General features: G+C 39.1%; 2 protein-coding genes across 6 annotated transcripts in view; one reads left to right on the forward strand and one right to left on the reverse strand.

Moving 5' to 3' along the window:
- Window positions 1–17,128, forward strand: part of LOC125428255 (centromere protein P) — a 216,178-nt gene that overhangs the window by 118,476 nt on the left and 80,574 nt on the right. The window lies entirely within an intron of this gene.
- Window positions 12,918–17,128, reverse strand: part of ECM2 (extracellular matrix protein 2) — a 28,858-nt gene continuing 24,647 nt past the window's right edge. Inside the window, exon 10 of the mRNA XM_048488026.1 lies at window positions 12,918–14,130. Within this exon, the coding sequence (XP_048343983.1) occupies window positions 13,911–14,130 (220 nt within the window). The 3' untranslated portion in view covers window positions 12,918–13,910. The remainder of the gene's footprint in view (window positions 14,131–17,128) is intronic.

Genomic DNA, 17,128 nt, shown 5'->3' on the forward strand with positions numbered 1-17,128 from the left:
ATGATACTTTTTTTCATCAGTTTGTTGGAAATATGATGACTCAGACTCAAATAATTAGTTTTGCATGATCAAGGAAAGTTCTGGCTTATGTTTGTAGAATAGCAGATCTCCCTGTTATGTGACTAGCTATTTGGAAACAGAGGGAACTTCCAAAAACATTTTGTAATATGGCATCACTAATAGTATACTAGTTGACGCCTTCGTAGAGAACAAAAGCCACAAAACCAGACCACCTACGGGCAACCTAAGGAATTCTACAATCCTAGGGGACTCCCTAAGTGTGCAGAAAAATGTAAATTAACCAGAAGCAGAAACAACCCTTAAAAATTGACTGGAGTTAATATGCTCCAGAAGAGATTGAATGTTGAGAGTGGGGTGGCTTCATTGGGAGGCAAAGGCCCTTTCCGCACGGGCCATATACGGCGCCCTGGGGACGGCAAAAACACTGTCCCCAGGGAGCCGTTTGCACAGGGGGCGCAGCTGCTTCGCAGCCGCGCTGCCCTCGCTCCACCCGAGCGGCGTGAAGCTGCCGTTTTCCTACCTCGCTCCCTGAGCGAGGTTTACGGAAAACAGCGGCTTTGAGCTGCTGCCGTGCGAACGGCAGCAGCTCAAAGGCGCCCTCCACCTACCGTGTCTGGCCTTCCAGCGCATCGCCGAGGCCTGGGGACACGCCCCCTGCCCTGCGATGGCGGAGCACTCGCGCAGGGCGGGGGGCGTGTCCCCAGGCCTCAGCGACATGCTGGACGGCCACAGACATGGCAGGTCGGCCAGGCGACGGCGCTCCGCGGCGCCGTCTTCCCGGCTGTTTCTGGGACCGTTCGTGCAAACGGTCCCAGGGGGGTTGGGTCGGCGTTGTATACGCCGACCCAACCCCAATCATGGCCATGCGGAAACGGCCAAAGGGAGGAAATCAGTCTAAGCAAGCCCTTGTGATTTTAGAGAATCCCAGAGGACAAAATCTTTGAGCAGTAGGATTTCCTAATAATTCCTTCAGTTCCTCACCCACCCCAAGTACTGTTTGATGTTGAAGGGTGCAGGGGCATCAAGAGTCCTGCTCAATATGGCCAGTTCCTTTGGTATGTCAAGTTGGATGTGTGTACTGGCCAGTGGTTGCAGAGTAGATTTTGAATCCACAGTTCCACATACACAGCCCAATATACTCGTTGACAAAAAAATCTAAAGAAACACAAAATGATAAAACTAATACGAAAAGTTGAGGCAATAGTGGCTTTCAGGAAAGGGAGTTATGAAATAGTGGAGGGGGCGGGGAATGCAATGTCTCCCACAACTCCCTGTAAGTTTCTGCTTGTTGGATCTAATCTTACCCTTTTGAACAGCAGAAAACAAGTCTCTGTTTTCTTCCACATAACAGACGATTACATTTGAAAAATGCTATGCGTCCTCTCACAGTCTTTCTTCTCCAGACTAAACATACCCATTTCATTCAACCCTTTCTCTTGAAGATGCCAATCATTTTTGTTGGCCTCCTCAGAAAAACAAATCCTTTCCAGATACTGAGCTTATGTTTTTGTAGCCTAAAATCACATTTAGTCTCTTTTCAGATGCCCATGCTGCTGAGTCACATTCTGTGATTCACTGTAATTCTAAAATAGTTTTCATCAACATGGTCTTCATGTGCAGCCCCACATTGCCTTTGTTCTTTCTGATGTGCTTCTGCCAAGCCATGGATACACATCCTACATCAGTGCATGTGATTTTTTTTACCTACATGCAGAACTTTGCATTTCTTTTTTGAATTTCATTGTTAGTTTCAGCCAGCACTTCAACCTGTGAATTTCATCTTCTGAGGTGCTGAATGTCAATTTCAATTCTGTGAATTTTATCTCCATGTATGTATCTCTTCCAGTTTTGTGTTATAGTCAAGTTTGATGAAGATTTCACATACCTGTTCATCCAACCTGTTTGCCCAGTTTCAGTGGATTGTGAGAAGAAGAGCAAGAAGAGATGAGCCAACATTAATCTCTTGCGGCCCTTTCTTATATGCCAGAGTAATGCTGATCACCATTTTGGAGTCAGGAAGAAATTTTTCTCCAGACCAGATTGGCCCGGGAATCCTGGAGGTTCTTTGCCTTTCTCTGGGCATAGAGCAGGGGTTACTGGAGAGTGGGGAGGAGGTAGCTGTAGATTTCCTGCATTGTGCAGGGGGTTGAACTAAGTTACCCTGGAGGTCTCTTCCAGCTCAAGGGCTCATTCTGCATATGTAGAATAATGCACTTTCAAACTGCTTTCAGTGTTCTTTAAAGCTGTGCGGAATAGCAAAATCCACTTGCAAACAGTTGTGAAAGTGGTTTGAAAACGCATTATTTTGCGTATGCAGAAGGGGCCTAGGTTTCTATGTTTCAACTCATTAATTAAAATGTTGCAGATAATTAAACAGTGAGACACTTTTTTCTCCAGTTTTTTAAAACATTACCTAAGGAGGACCCTCAATTATAGAGCTAATGAAAAATTTGAGTATAACTCTATTTTTTGAAACAATAGTATATTAGCACAATTATGTTGAAAAGTGACATCACCCTGAAGAAATTTATAGCATGTATCAATAACATCTGAGGTAACAAATAACACTGAACCCATTTTGTTTTCCAGTAAGTCATAGTAATACTTAGCGCCAATACACAAATGCATTTCATAGTTTGTGTAATGCAGTAACATCTAGTCAATAGAAAGGGACCATACTGGGAATTCTTGGCATGTTGCAATATAATTAACTACCATGCACCTTTAAAATGCCTAAGAATACTTGTATCCCTTTTCTGTAAACAGCCAGATGTATTTGGATTCCATTTTTAAAAGCTACTTCTGTGAGAATTTCTTAACTGGACATTTTCCACTCATATTCAGTGAATTTAAAATAACTTGAATGTGCAAACTCTCTTTTTTTGGGAATGGGCCAAGGTATTTGAATACATGACACTCCATTCTAGCCGTATATTTTGGCTTCAATTATCATCTGGCTTGTTTCAAAGAGCAGTACACTGTTGTATTGCTTAGTTATGGAAAATTCCTTATTCTATGGTAGTGTTTGGTCTTATTCCATTTGTTGATAAAGTAAATTTTAGTTATGTAAATGTTTACATAACCACAGATGTCACACAGGAGCTTTATTGGGTTTTTTAATCCATAAACCCTTTCAGACAAACTCAAAGCGTTTTTCAGTAGGTCATACTCTCCAATAATTTTTCCATCTCTGCAATGTAAAATAATTCAACTTTTTTTTAAATTTTGGAAGGGGTGAAGTATGCTGGAGTCAGAACACCAGAAAATGAACTGTAAGTTTGGCCACCACAAGATAATTGTTATGTAAAATTATGTAATCAAACTGCAAATGTAACTGCTTGAAATTGTAGAATGAATTGTACTATTTTGGCTTACCTGCTGCACTCTTCAAAAGGTCATGCACAATCCAGTGCACTTCTAGTGCAGGACTTTTCCCTACTGGAAATGGGAATTGTACCTCTGGAGACATGACCAAAATCTGGCTTGTTTAAATTACATTTAATAGCTTAATTTTCAGATGTATTCAAATCCATGCATTTTATATTTTCAGACCTTTGTGTTGGGCAGTCATTGTGTTGTAGTCATTCTGATTCAATTGTTCTTCAGACCAAGCTGAGGTTCCTAAAAAAAACCCAAAATGATCTGTAACTATTAAGATGTGACCCTGAACATACAGTACTTAAGACAAAATTAAACCTGTTTGGGATCAACTATAAAAAGCTCACACTTTAAGGAAACTATGAAAAGGGAAATCTTTGTAGGCAGCTTTCCTCAAATCCTTCTTCTGAGCCATGGGTTGGATCCAATTATATGTTTCTTCTAGGCCTTTTTCCACAGAGGAAGATCTGTTGTGCAGGAATGACTGGATCCAACTCACTGCCTTTAACCCTCAGAATATTTTCAAGCAAGTCTCATCTAAACCAGTTGGGAGATACTTCTAACCAAATACTGATAGGTGTAGCCACTTAAAATGCTTTTAATTATTTTATTTGTACTGCCCCTGAATGGTCAAGGATAGTCACCATCTTGATCAAAAATCACATGCAAAGTTTATAAACTTACAGTAATAAATCTAAATTCTTGGAACATCCTATTTCACTTTCCATCATCAACTGAATGCTTTCAATCCAGTCACGTATTACGTACCACCCTACTCTAGTTCCTGCTTCCAGAAGCATTAAAATATTGTGGGCATTTCTGGGCAGCATTTGTGTAATTTGAAAAAAAATATTTTATGTTTGCATGGCCTGGAAAATAAACTCCTGTTGTTTTAGAAATGTTATCTAGAAATTGAAGGGTAACAATTATGTTTATTGAAAGTCACTATATTAGACGCCAACTGATTAGGATCTGGAACAAATATAAAGACCTCTTTCTATAGAAGAGTTCCATTATGGGTATCTCGAATGGAATCACTACAAATAAGAGATATAAACGAAGGTATAAACTGGCTAACATACAAAACATTACTAACCTGTCAAAATAATCAAATTACATTTAAAGATAGAGAACAAATTACTATAATGGGAAATCCATGCCAATGGTTTACCTATGCACAATTGTATCAGTATTTTAAAATAGATGGACGAATTTGGGGATTTACTATGAAACAAACTACATTTGATGAAATATTAGATAAGGGAGAAAGAAAACAGATAAGCAAAATATACAAATTACTTCTAATATTGGACACTGAGGAGGAATTAATTAAAGCCAGCATGGTAGAATGGAGTAAAAATCTAAATAAAAATTTAACTTTAGAAGAGTGGAAACAAAAAATGCATACAAAAACGTAGTGTGTATGGATATCAGAGAGAATATAGGAAAACTTACACATAGATGGTACATCACCCCACTGAAAATATCTAAAATAAATAGTAAATACTTACCTTTATGCTGGAAATGCCGTAAAGCAATTGGTTCCTTCTTCCATGCATGGTGGTCATGTAAAAAAGTACAAAAGTTTTGGAGAAAAATCCACAAAAAAACCATCAAATTTTGAAAATAAAATTTGAAATGTTACCAGAAATGTACCTATTGGGGTTATACAATGATAAAAAAACTCACTCGTTATTCAAAATTATTAACTTATATAGCATCAACAGCCCGCATAGAGCTAGCGAAATATTGGAAGCTACCCATTTTGACAGACTGGCACTTCAAATTATGGACTTACATGGATCTGGATCTATTGACTGGGTAACTGCAACTTAAGGACACAGAAGAGGACTGGTCACCACTGAAAGATTTTTTTGAGACAACATTCCAAGTATCCTAAACTAATTGTTATAAGTTGTCATAAGTGTAATATTGTAAAACTCACATGCCTTTCTTTCTTAACTACTTGTAGAACAATTTGTATAGTGTATGTTAGAATTAATATAATATAGTAGGCTAGTAGTCGATATGTGATTTAAGTTTTGTGATTTGTTATGGCGATTGGATGAAGTCTAGGTTGACTGAAATATAAGTTAATGTATTAAGGCAACTTTTAAGTTGGAGCAAATCTATGTATTATAGATGCATATTTTAACGTTATTAGAAGTTTTGTTGTGTATGCAACTATACAATTGGAAATTTCAATAAAAATAATAATTTAAAAAATGATTATTGAAAACACACAGTTATTTTATTTTCATTATATTTTCCTTTTTGCTGGGTAGCCATGTTGAATAATTAAGATGTTGATTGCCAAAGCATGGATACTTATATTATCAAGTATGGATACTAATATTATCAAGTATTTAGGCTTCTTCTTGAAATTATACTGTTGATGATTTCTATTTAAAATGTATAATAATGTTTAAATTAAAATTTGGTCTAATACTAAATCTCCTGGTTAAGTGTTTGCACAGTACTGAAACTGGCCATCTGCAGGCAAGACAGAGAATTCTCTATCTATAGAGAACTTCCTAACATGTAGAAAAACACTAGTTTGTACTTTAAAAAAATTGTCCTCAAATTGCCCTAATAAATATTAATTTTACTGGGTGTCATCTAGTAGAAAGAGATCATCAAGGACAGTTAGTAAAAGTAAAGGGTGGGGGGGTGGGGGGAACCGCGGAGAAGAGAATTAGAATTCTCTATTCTCCAAAATCTTATAGTATCCTGCAGAGGGAGAATTGGGGCAGAGGAATATTTTCCAATTGTTTATACATTCTATCCCTCTTCTTTACATACATACATGCACACAGTCAATTTACCGTGAATTTCCAACTTGTGAATCCTGGCTTGGGACTCTTTATTCTGCATATACTTCTCACTGCTATCCTCCACTTTACAGCTTGCTTCCATTCATTTTAGGCCCTTCCATTTGTGTGATTCTGATATTTTTTTCAGTGAGCCCAGTATGCCTAGAAATATAGGAATCAAACTTCACAACAGAGGACTGCCTGCACAGTGCCAAAAGAGAAGCACGTGTAGACTAAATAGATCCAGATCTAGGCTTGAAAGTTGGGCATCCATGAATATTTGCTAGCATTCATGTATGTGTGGAAAGACAATAAGAACAATTTTGGAATTTTTTTCTGTGAACCAAAATTTTCCCTTCCACAGTACTCTAAGATTATGGAGACTTGGGCTAAGGACTTGAAAATTTTATAATATCATTTGATGAGAAACTGTGGGTTGGTTCTCCCCTCCTGCTTCAGACCTTCAGCTCTCCAGTCACACTGTTCCTGTGGGTCCCCTGTCCACCAGGAACAGCATTAGCTTACACATTTCTGAAATGTTAGTCTGCTTTTTAGAAGTAATATTTTCAATGTTGAGTCCCTGTACATAGTTACAAAGTGTTACCACATTCTGTTTATGAGGTCAATGACTAAGGTATTTGTTTTCTTGCCATCAGTACAGTTTTTTTTTCTGGGCAGGGCAGAATTAATCCTGAAGTAATTTCAACAGCTTTAGTGGAAACTTACTTTATTTTAGCTTATTTCTGTTTTGCCTGAAGGAGAACTAGCTTAGGTTCAAAAGTTTTCAGTATCTATGCATGTCCATATGTATACTACATTGAATGTGCAGTGAAGTATCATAATGCAGATGTTTCTCATCCTCTAAACCTTCTTGTAAAAAACATTATCTAATATAGCCATCCAACCCATGACCCAACCACAAAATGTCCAGCAGCAGTATTTCTGGTTTATGTTGACCTAATTATAGTCACAATTCCTGGAGTCCCCATAGTCAAGGTAAAAATGGAAGAAGGGGGACTGAAGTATGCCATCTTGAGCTCCTAGGAGGAAGGATGGAATAAAAATGAAATAAATAAATAGTCCCACTTCCTCTCCTGTTGCCTTAACTTAGTTTGTAAATATCAATATTATAAATATCTTAGTTGTTCGCCTTTATTCCAAATCATAACAACATACCCCTTTGTCAGGAACTGCACCTGGTGATTGAGGGGCATTCCTAGCTTATTGCCTTTGCAACACTTTGTATTGGTAGAGATGGTATCTGGGTGACAGAGGGTGACTTTCACTTCAATGTCATTGTTGCAAGATATATGTAACCAGCCTGCTATATGTAATGGACATTTCCTCTCTCTTTCTCTCTTGATCTTTATGGTTCAACATGGTTGTAGATAACTAGGCTAACCCTGGTGTGTCCTCCCAAGGGAAAATAGGATGTTTCTGTTGCCCTATGGGGATATGCGAGCCAGGTGACTGTATCTGTCTCTATCGCCAGCATTGGGGCGCCAGTGGCGTAGCGCCCACAGGGCGGGAAGCACAATGCCCCAGGCGGAGTCGCGGGGGAGGCATGGCCGGATTGTGGAGGGGATGTTCTGGGGCTGGCGGTGCTGCGACGGGTGCAGGGCATGCACACGCCCCAGGTGCAGTTTCCCCTCTCTCTGCCTCTGTGGGGCACCTAAACTCCAAAATAACTCTTTTCACATATTCTTTGGGAAAATGGGAGGGGGACTTGCTGGGAATAAAGGGGTTCATGAAAGCTAGGTCTGGCAGAACTGGCTTTCTCAAACTGCGTACTTCGTTGCCTTTCAATAAACACAACTGATCAAGAATCCAGAGTCTGTTTATTGACTAAAGGTCCAAGACCTAACACCCTGAGAGTATGGGTAATGTACAGGTTACATTTGAGGATTTGGGAAATCCAAGTTCAAATTTCACATGACATAAAAACCTTGCTGGATGACCTTGAGCCAGTCTTTCATTCTCTTGGGTATTGTAAGAATAAAACTGAGGAAGAGGAGAAGGAAAAGATAAAAATAGAGGCCCTATTCTTTCCTATCAGCTCCAATTCTTCTGAAATAAAGTAGCTATCTTCTAATACCCCATCTTCCATATCTGCAGAGCCAAAGTTAATATAATAACCGTTATAGAGATATGCTTATGAAAAAATTCTAGTTGTCATTTTACAATCAAGGAACCTCCGTGTTCTTTCCACTTAAAGCATGCTTCAGTATTAGATGATGCACTGTCCTGAGCAGTATATAAGAATCTAAGAATTATTGTACTTTTGATGTAAATACATATATTCATACAGTATGCAATCATAAAATATTTTATTATGGTATTAAAATAGCTATTATTTCTGTTATACTTTATGAACCGGTTACATTTTGGCTGTGAACGTAGTTATCAAATGAAAAATGTAAACATGTAAAACAAAAAAATCGATTAAGACATGTTTCATTTTATTCCTCAAGTTTTATGAACTGTGTGGGCCAACGGTCATTTGAAGAAGAAGAGTTTGGATTTATACCTGCCCCACTTTCTGTCCTGTAAGGCCTACAAACTCCTTTCCCTTCCTCTCCCCACAACAGGCACCTTGTGAGGTAAGTGGGACTGAGAGAGTTCTGAAGACCTATGACAAGCCCTATGTCACTCCGTAGGAATGTAGAAGTGCAGAGACAAATCTGGTTCACCAGATAAGACTCTGCTGCTCATATGCAGGAGCAGGAAATCAAACACTGTTTTCCAGATTAGAGTCCACCTGCTCTTAACCACTACACTGAAATAAAAGGGCCAATGGGCAACAATCACTCTTTCTGCCTCTTTTGTCTTTGGAAATTCATTGACAGAAGGGAGTAATTTCAACCCTCTCCTCTGCATCCTCTCATCTCATGTGGCTGTTTTTCCACATGGGTTCTGGAATGCCTGGAAAAAAATTTCTCAACATCAGAAAGGACTGGGGGGAAAAGGAGTCACAGGAATGATATGCAATCCATTCTTTCATGGATCACTGGATCCACGTAACAGCAGAGGCGTAGCAAGGGGGGAAAGCGCCCAGTGCACTCGTGCGTCCTCTGCTCTGAAACACCACACCCCCATAGGGGGCCACCTGGTGCGTCGTGCCCCACCCCCTTGGAGCTACGCCTCTGCATAACAGCTTGTATCATTCTTCTCCTTTGACACAAGAATTGTAGTTCTGAGGCTGATTATACTGACCAAGATTGGTAAGAAATGTATTTCTTAAAGAAACTGCATATTAGCAAGTGAACATATTTTTATCCCTTTATGCATCTTTAAATATAATTACCTTTATTTGACAGTGTTCCGTGCTTGCATACGATCATAATATGTGACATATAATATTTATAATCAAACATTTATGGCATACAAAGGCTTTGATACAATTTCCATTATAAGCATACATATATAAACTACCGGTAGCAGTTTTGTTTTTAAAATGTATACTTAATTTCTTAGTTTTTTGCTTTGATTTTGTAAAATATTGGAATATGCTAGTCAAATTTGGCGCATTTGGTATTTGTCAAATCATGCTTTATGTTTTCTCAAAATGATGAAATCTGTGATAGTGTATTGTTTTATTGCTGGCTTATAATAATCTGTGATATCAGATTTCTAGTCTTTTTCTAATTGGGAATCTCTGAGGCCAGATTAATTGCGCTGTTTTCCTCAGGGGTCCAGTCCTCTCTGAGGAGCTGCACATGCTCACAAAATAAACTCACTGTTACATGTTCCCTGCTTAACATAAATCTTTTTGAGTTTCCACCTTACTTTCTGCCCATCTGTGAGTGCCTTTCAAGAGATAGTAGAAAGATGGATGTAATGACACCTCTTGTAAGAAAGGTGGGTGTAATGACAATTAACAGTCCATAGATCTTACTCTGTTTTTTTTTTATTTAAACACTTCAGTTCTTTCTCTGAGTTTTCTCCCTAGGCTTAGCCAAATTATCTGCAGTCCAGTGGTAGCTCTGAATGAACTGCTGTTGGGACAGAGACCTCCAGTAGGTTTTAAAGCAAGAATATACCGTTCTTTTTTGGGGGGGGGGGGGACATAGCTTGACTAGATAATTCCTCATAAGCTGAGATGTTTAAATGGACCTACCAGTGATCTGAGCACTAGCACGTTCGGGATAGCTGTGTGAAGGAGTGGTTATATCCTACTCTTAAAGCATAAGTTATAACACCTAAAGCAAAATATGTGAGTGGCGCATAAATCCTCTTTTATCATGCTTAAAATCAGCTTTCATTTCTTCCTGAATAATTGTCCAAGTGTCACAATGCTCAGCTTATGCTTAAATTAAAGTGCACCTATCTACTATGTATGCTATTGTAGTACATCAGAAACCACATAGATACCTAGGAAAGGATGCTTGTGGAAAAATGGCAAAGATCAAAATGTCTGTTGGCAGTGGGTAGTTCAGAAAGAAAACTCATAATAATGCATTTAATTTCCCACCATTCCCTAGGGCTCTTTGAAAAAGTAACAGTGGAAATAGAAGCTGGCATGGTAGACAGTAGCTGATAGAGCTAGGATGCTACTTATCCTTCTTTTTTTATCGTTAACAACCAAAATATGGAATATGTCTGTAAATTTAGAATAATGTTATTCCAATCAAACTATTTTAGAAAATATGCATATTATGATTTCAACAGTTGGAACTAGCACTGGTTTTACTGGAACAACTGGGTCATCCTATGGCTGCTTTCCATGGCCTCCAGTGTCTGGAATGTGAATTACCGGTAGTGGAAAAAGCTATCCTACTGCTACATCATAATGATATAATTTGTTCTTGTCACCATCTAAGTTAATACAGATTTGCTGGGAGATGGATTTTCTGAATCAGCTTGTTTTTGTTGAACATTTTTGATTGACTTAGGCAATGTTGTTTACACTGATATTTGATACAAGGAACAAAAGAATTTTTTTGGTGCTTAATACGTGCTTATATACACAACCACTTGAAAGTTTAATGCTATGAAGAGAACCACTGAATGTCTCACAGATAATTTTGCGCAAACCATGCAAATTTGTTAATGCTGCATCCATAAAGTCCCTTAAATAGCAGGTAAAATATTTCTCCTGTTGTCAAACAATTATATACAGTTTTTATAGATATTAAAAATTTCAACTTTGTGATGATAAATACAAATCATGGGGCTTTGGACAGTATTAATATGTCAAAATAGGCACATCTGAAAGGTGAAAAAAATTCTTCTGTACCGTTTCCATTGCATTAGAAACACAAAACATCAACATACACCAGATGTTACAGCTAATGTACCTCATACATAAGGATTTAGCTTTAGTACATGGCAACTTTGGTTAAAAGATTGACCTGAGCTAATGTATGTTGTAGCAGTTTACAGTACAAATTATAATTACTTTCTAATTATGACATTTTTAAGTTGTATCACTAAGAGATTTAACATGACACAAGAAGAGAACTGTTATATCCATTCTGAATATATAAAATGTATTACTTTGGTAGCCCTGTGCTGTCTAAATCTTTTTTTTTTTTTTTGCCTTGAATGTTACCCACTTAATATGCTTGGTAAAATTATAGGCACTTGAATGAAAACTGTAGGCCAAACTAGACAAGACACTGTCCTTTGGTTCACCCCGGAGATACCACTCCATTCTATGGAGTCAGGGAACACCCTTTCAGAGCACTATAGGTGCCCAATTCTGGTCATGACCATTGCAGATGGAAGAAAAGTTCCTGCCTCCCCAGACCAGCTTTTTTTTTTACCCAAAATGGTTCCAGAGGTGCATGTTATCAAATAGAAAGTAGAAAGTGAATCAGCAAATAGAAAGTCGAAAGCAGGTACCCCTCCTCCTCCATGCTGCAGTGGTCCCAACCAGAATTGAGCCCTCATGGAGCAGTGTTCCCCATATCTACAAAATGAAGATGTAAACTGGGAGGTGGCATCTCATCTAGTTTGACTCTTACTGCAAGAAGAGTTGCATGACAACAAACTTGGTGGAGAAGACCACAGCCTACTTACTGTTTTGACCCAATCTCCATCTTGCCTGTAAATAGTCTGGCTTAAAAGCTTAAAAGGACAGTGTTGAATCTTAGTTCTGAGCTTCCTTCCTTCTCCTCCTCCCAAAGGGGATGCCCCATCCCCCATTGTTTCCAATGGGAGCTAATAGGAGATAGGGGTTTTCCCTTTGAGAGTCCATAACATTGGACTCCCTGAACCAAACTTCACCAAACCTGGGTAGTATCATCAGGAGAGTCTCCTAAAGGTACCCTGAAAGTTTGGTGCTGCTAACTTAACAATTGCACTCCTGACAGCAGGCACCCCCCGAATTTCCCCAGATTCTCCTTTTATATCCACCCCCTTCGGCATGGATTTACAGGGAGAATCTGAGGTCCCCAGTTTAAACTTTGAAAGTGATGCTGTTTCAGGATGGGGGATAATCCACCCCAAAACAGCATCACTTTCAATGTTGTTTTAACTGGGGGCCCCAGATTCTCCCTTTAAGGTGGATTTAAAAGGAGGATCTGGGCTCCCTAGTTTAAACACCATTGAAAATGATGCTGTTTGGGGGTAGATTCCAGCATCACAGTGGCCGCCCATGGGGGGAGCGCAAAACTTCAGTTTTTGCACTCCATTTTTCCTAGTTACGCCTCTGCCCAGAGGGGAGGGCAGAAGGGGCTGCCAGCTGGGAGTCCAGCCGGTGGGGGGCGGGGCAGGGGGCGGGGGAGTCTGCCATCCCTGACCTCGAAAAGCTGCTTCTATAAGCACTGAGGCTGGAGGTGGGGCTTGGGTAGGCATGGCCATGCCCCCGGGTTGGGTAGACATGGCCCTGCGTGGGGGAATTGCCCCGAACCCACCCCATTAAAAATCTATACCTATGTCCCTGTCAAGAATGTTTCCTTTTGTTTGACATACTGTCATTTACTTGAATTTTTCAGTATAGTTCCTTTCTGTTCATATAGTGGCAGTATCTGATCTATTGTCTTAATTGTACATTAGAGGAAATTCTGAGAAAGTCTGAAATTCAAGCTAGAAACTGTGCAGCTCCGAGAAAATGTATATAGCTGCAGGTTTCACAGTGATGCCTGATAAGTGAAATTTTTTACTATTAAATCAAATAATACTTTTCTTGTACGTTCTAGGTAACAGATTTGTGTTTTCGAGATTCTGCATTTTGCAGTAAAAATGGAGCCAATTTTAAAATTGTGGTTTCGCTGAGCAGTCTACATTTGGACTGAATAACAGCAAAGGTTATACTATGTACCATTCAAAGAATCCATATATTCTAAGTAGTATAATGCCTTAATTCTTCACATAAAATTTCCAGTTTATTTACTGACTTTATTTTTAAACTAATTCAGAACACATTTAATAGTCTGTTCTGTTTCTGTAATGCACAGCGTTATAGATGGTCATAGCCAAGACTTAATCAAATTCCAGTTTCATTGTGCTTCTTTACCTCACTGATATTTAAATTTATACTAGTATTATTCTTGGATTGAATAATAGGGTGAAAATCCAGTGTATGCTGCCACTTTCTTAAAATTATATCTTGCCCTGAATTAAAAATAAATAATATTGTGTAATGATTGTATTCAGACATTTTTTATAATAGGCAGTTTTGTTATTGTTGTTGGTGGTAAAAGAAAAAATATTCTTATTTATGTATTTAAAATAAGTTCTGTATTTTTGGGTTTATTATTTGAGCTGTGGTTTCAGAATCACACTAGAATATGATCTTACACATGAAAAGGCATATGGTGATAAGTCTCTTGTATTGATATAGTTGTATTCAAGATGAAGGTACTCTAGCTGTGAATCTTCATAATCATGTTCCTCTTCACTCTCATCATCATCATCATCTTCATGGTCCTCATGATTAAACCTAGTTTTACAGATGCGCTCTGTTGGAACTGACCTGTAAAACCACAAAGGAAACAATTAAGTGGAAAAACTATATATATATATATCCTTTCAATAATAAATGTCCTCTGTCCTTGCAGCTCATTGTAAAAGTGGCAACTGTTTAGAAAGTGCAGAAAAACTGGTCTTCAATATATGACACATAAACCGGGGAGAGAAACTTCAGGCTTGTGAGTTGTTGTTTTTTAAAAAAATCAGTGTCCTGTAACAGTGCACTGTGGCTGGCCCAGTTACAAAGTGGATGCTCATAAGGAATCCCCAAGTTAGCTTGAAGTTTGTGTGCATAGAATTAAACAAACAGTCTCATGACTATGTTTACCTTGTATGAGCCAAGAGACGTTAAAAAAGAAACACTCTGTAATAACGAACAGAATTATCCTTTGATAATTGGATTGGTAACTGTATTGAGACTAAAACAATCACAGACCTGCAAGGATGAGTGGTGGCATCTCGTTGTCCCACCCCCACTGTTTCCTCTTTCTCTTTCATGAAAGCCATCGTACCTCCCTGCTTTTTCTACTTCCTTCTCTCCTTTGCACTCACTGTTATCTGCCCCCTCCCTGTCTTCAGTTTTACCTCTTTCCCTTCCCTGGCAGCCTCAACCCAGAAAAACTATGCTTGAATTGTGGAGTTTCGGCTGTAAGGCTGGGCCCAGTTGCACAATGGGGAACCTGCAAGCATCTGTGTGAGTGAGGAGGAGTGTTACTTCATTTCTCCCTGTATTTCCTTCCCTATGCTATGTCGCCTTTTCTTCTGCTGGCATCCCCTGTATCCTCTTTCCTTTTCATGCTTCCCACTCACCAAACTCTTTTATCTGACAGATAGAAAAAGTGCAGAGAAGGGCAACGAGGATGATTGAAGGATTGGAGCACCTTCCTTATGAGGAGAGACTGCAGCGTTTGGGACTCTTTGGAGAGGAGACATCTGAGGGGGGATATGATTGAAGTCTATAAAATTATGCATGGGGTAGAAAATGTTGACAGAGAGAAATTTTTCTCTCTTTCTCACAATACTAGAACCAGGGGGCATTCATTGAAAATGCTGGGGGGAAGAATTAGGACTAATAAAAGGAAACACTTCTTCACACAACGTGTGATTGGTGTTTGGAATATGCTGCCACAGGAGGTGGTGAATGGCCACTAACCTGGATCGCTTTAAAAAGGGCTTGGACAGATTTATGGAGAAGTCGATCTATGGCTACCAATCTTGATCCTCCTTGATCTTAGATTGCAAATGCCTTAGCAGACCAGGTGCTCAGGAGCAGCAGCAGCAGAAGGCCATTGCTTTCACATCCTGCATGTGAGCTCCCAAAGGCACCTGGTGGGCCACTGTGAGTAGCAGAGTGCTGGACTAGATGGACTCTGGTCTGATCCAGCAGGCTAGTTCTTATGTTCTTATGTCCCCCAGTCTTCAGCTTTATTTATGGCCTACCTTTCTCTACATTGTGAATCCAAAGCAGCTTATGTCATTCTCCTTTCCTCCATTTTATCATTACAATAACCCAGTGAGATAGGTTAGGCTGAGATGGTGTGACTCGTCCAAAATTGGCTCTGAGCTTCCATGGCAGAGTGCGTCTTGCAGATCTTAGGCTGACACTCTTAATCACTTCAACACACTGGCTATCATGGGGGAGGGGTATTAAACAGTAGCAAGTAGCCAGACCTGGTTGTGCTGTGCAAGTCACATTGTAGCAAGTCTCTAGGTGTTTGTTGTCAGGCCTGACACAAACGAGTCCTCCCCCAAAGGTCAAAACAGCCCTCTTGTTGTTGTCTAGCAACTGCTACTGACAACATGTGTTTTCCTTAAAGCTATAGCTGCTGCTTCAATTCATTTTTTTTAAGATTTCAGATTTTTTAAGATTTTAGATTTTTATGCCAACCTGGGGCTTTTCTGGGACATTTTCTTTGAAACATATGTCTTGTCTGACCATGGCCCCAATTTCCAGATTTAAGTAGTCACAGATGGGGTCATGACAAGAAGTAATTTATAGTGCAGTAACTGGTGAAGTAATTATGATGCCTTCTGTATATTCTTAGTCTCTTAATCATGTCATTAAACTTTCCTTTTTCAAACCCATAAGGAAAAAAACATAATTAATGAAGATAGAATTTGATAGAATTTGATCACACAGCATCTCAGATTCAACAATCTTCTCAATGTAAATAATTTTGAGATGTAATTACCTAGTTGCCCAAGTGTGGGAGAAAAAAATGGTATTGAACCCATTACTGCATGAGAACTGCCTGAAATTTACTATGACTGAACCACTATTCGATGGCAGAAAGTCAGGAGAATTCTTTGAGAAGACAGTTTGGGGAGATGGGCCAGGGTTGCAAGCTCCATTCCCAAAACGTCCTACTGACCAGCAAATGTAATTTTTCAGCATTCCTCTTTAACTTCTGATAGATTTGGTTTAAAAGTTTACAGTTGTTCATTTCTGATCTGCAGAAATAGCTTTATATGAATTTACTCTTGTACTAATTCGTCAAAAAGATTGTACAGGCCAAATTATTATCTGGTCATCTTTTTAAAACAGCAATAATACTTTTTATGTTTGTGTTTTGTTACATATGAGATATAAGATTCATGAATCATTTATTTTGATAAAACATGTTTGTATTAATTTTACATTTGATAAAGATGGTTAACTTGTTCTTCACATAAACTTTGAATACTTTGAATATGCGTGCATATGTGTGTACATAAGAACTAGCCTGCTGGATCAGACCAGAGTCCATCTAGTCCAGCACTCTGCTACTCGCAGTGGCCCACCAGGTGCCTTTGGGAGCTCACGTGCAGGAGGTGAAAGCAATGGCCTTCTGCTGCTGCTGCTCCTGAGCACCTGGTCTGCTAAGGCATTTGCAATCTAAGATCAAGGAGGATCAAGATTGGTAGCCATAGATCGACTTCTCCATAAATCTGTCCAAGCCCTTTTTAAAGCGATCCAGGTTAGTGGCCATTCACCACCTCCTGTGGCAGCATATTCCAAACAC

The sequence above is a fragment of the Sphaerodactylus townsendi genome, linkage group LG03, assembly GCF_021028975.2.
Source record: "Sphaerodactylus townsendi isolate TG3544 linkage group LG03, MPM_Stown_v2.3, whole genome shotgun sequence".
Taxonomy (NCBI): domain Eukaryota; kingdom Metazoa; phylum Chordata; class Lepidosauria; order Squamata; family Sphaerodactylidae; genus Sphaerodactylus; species Sphaerodactylus townsendi.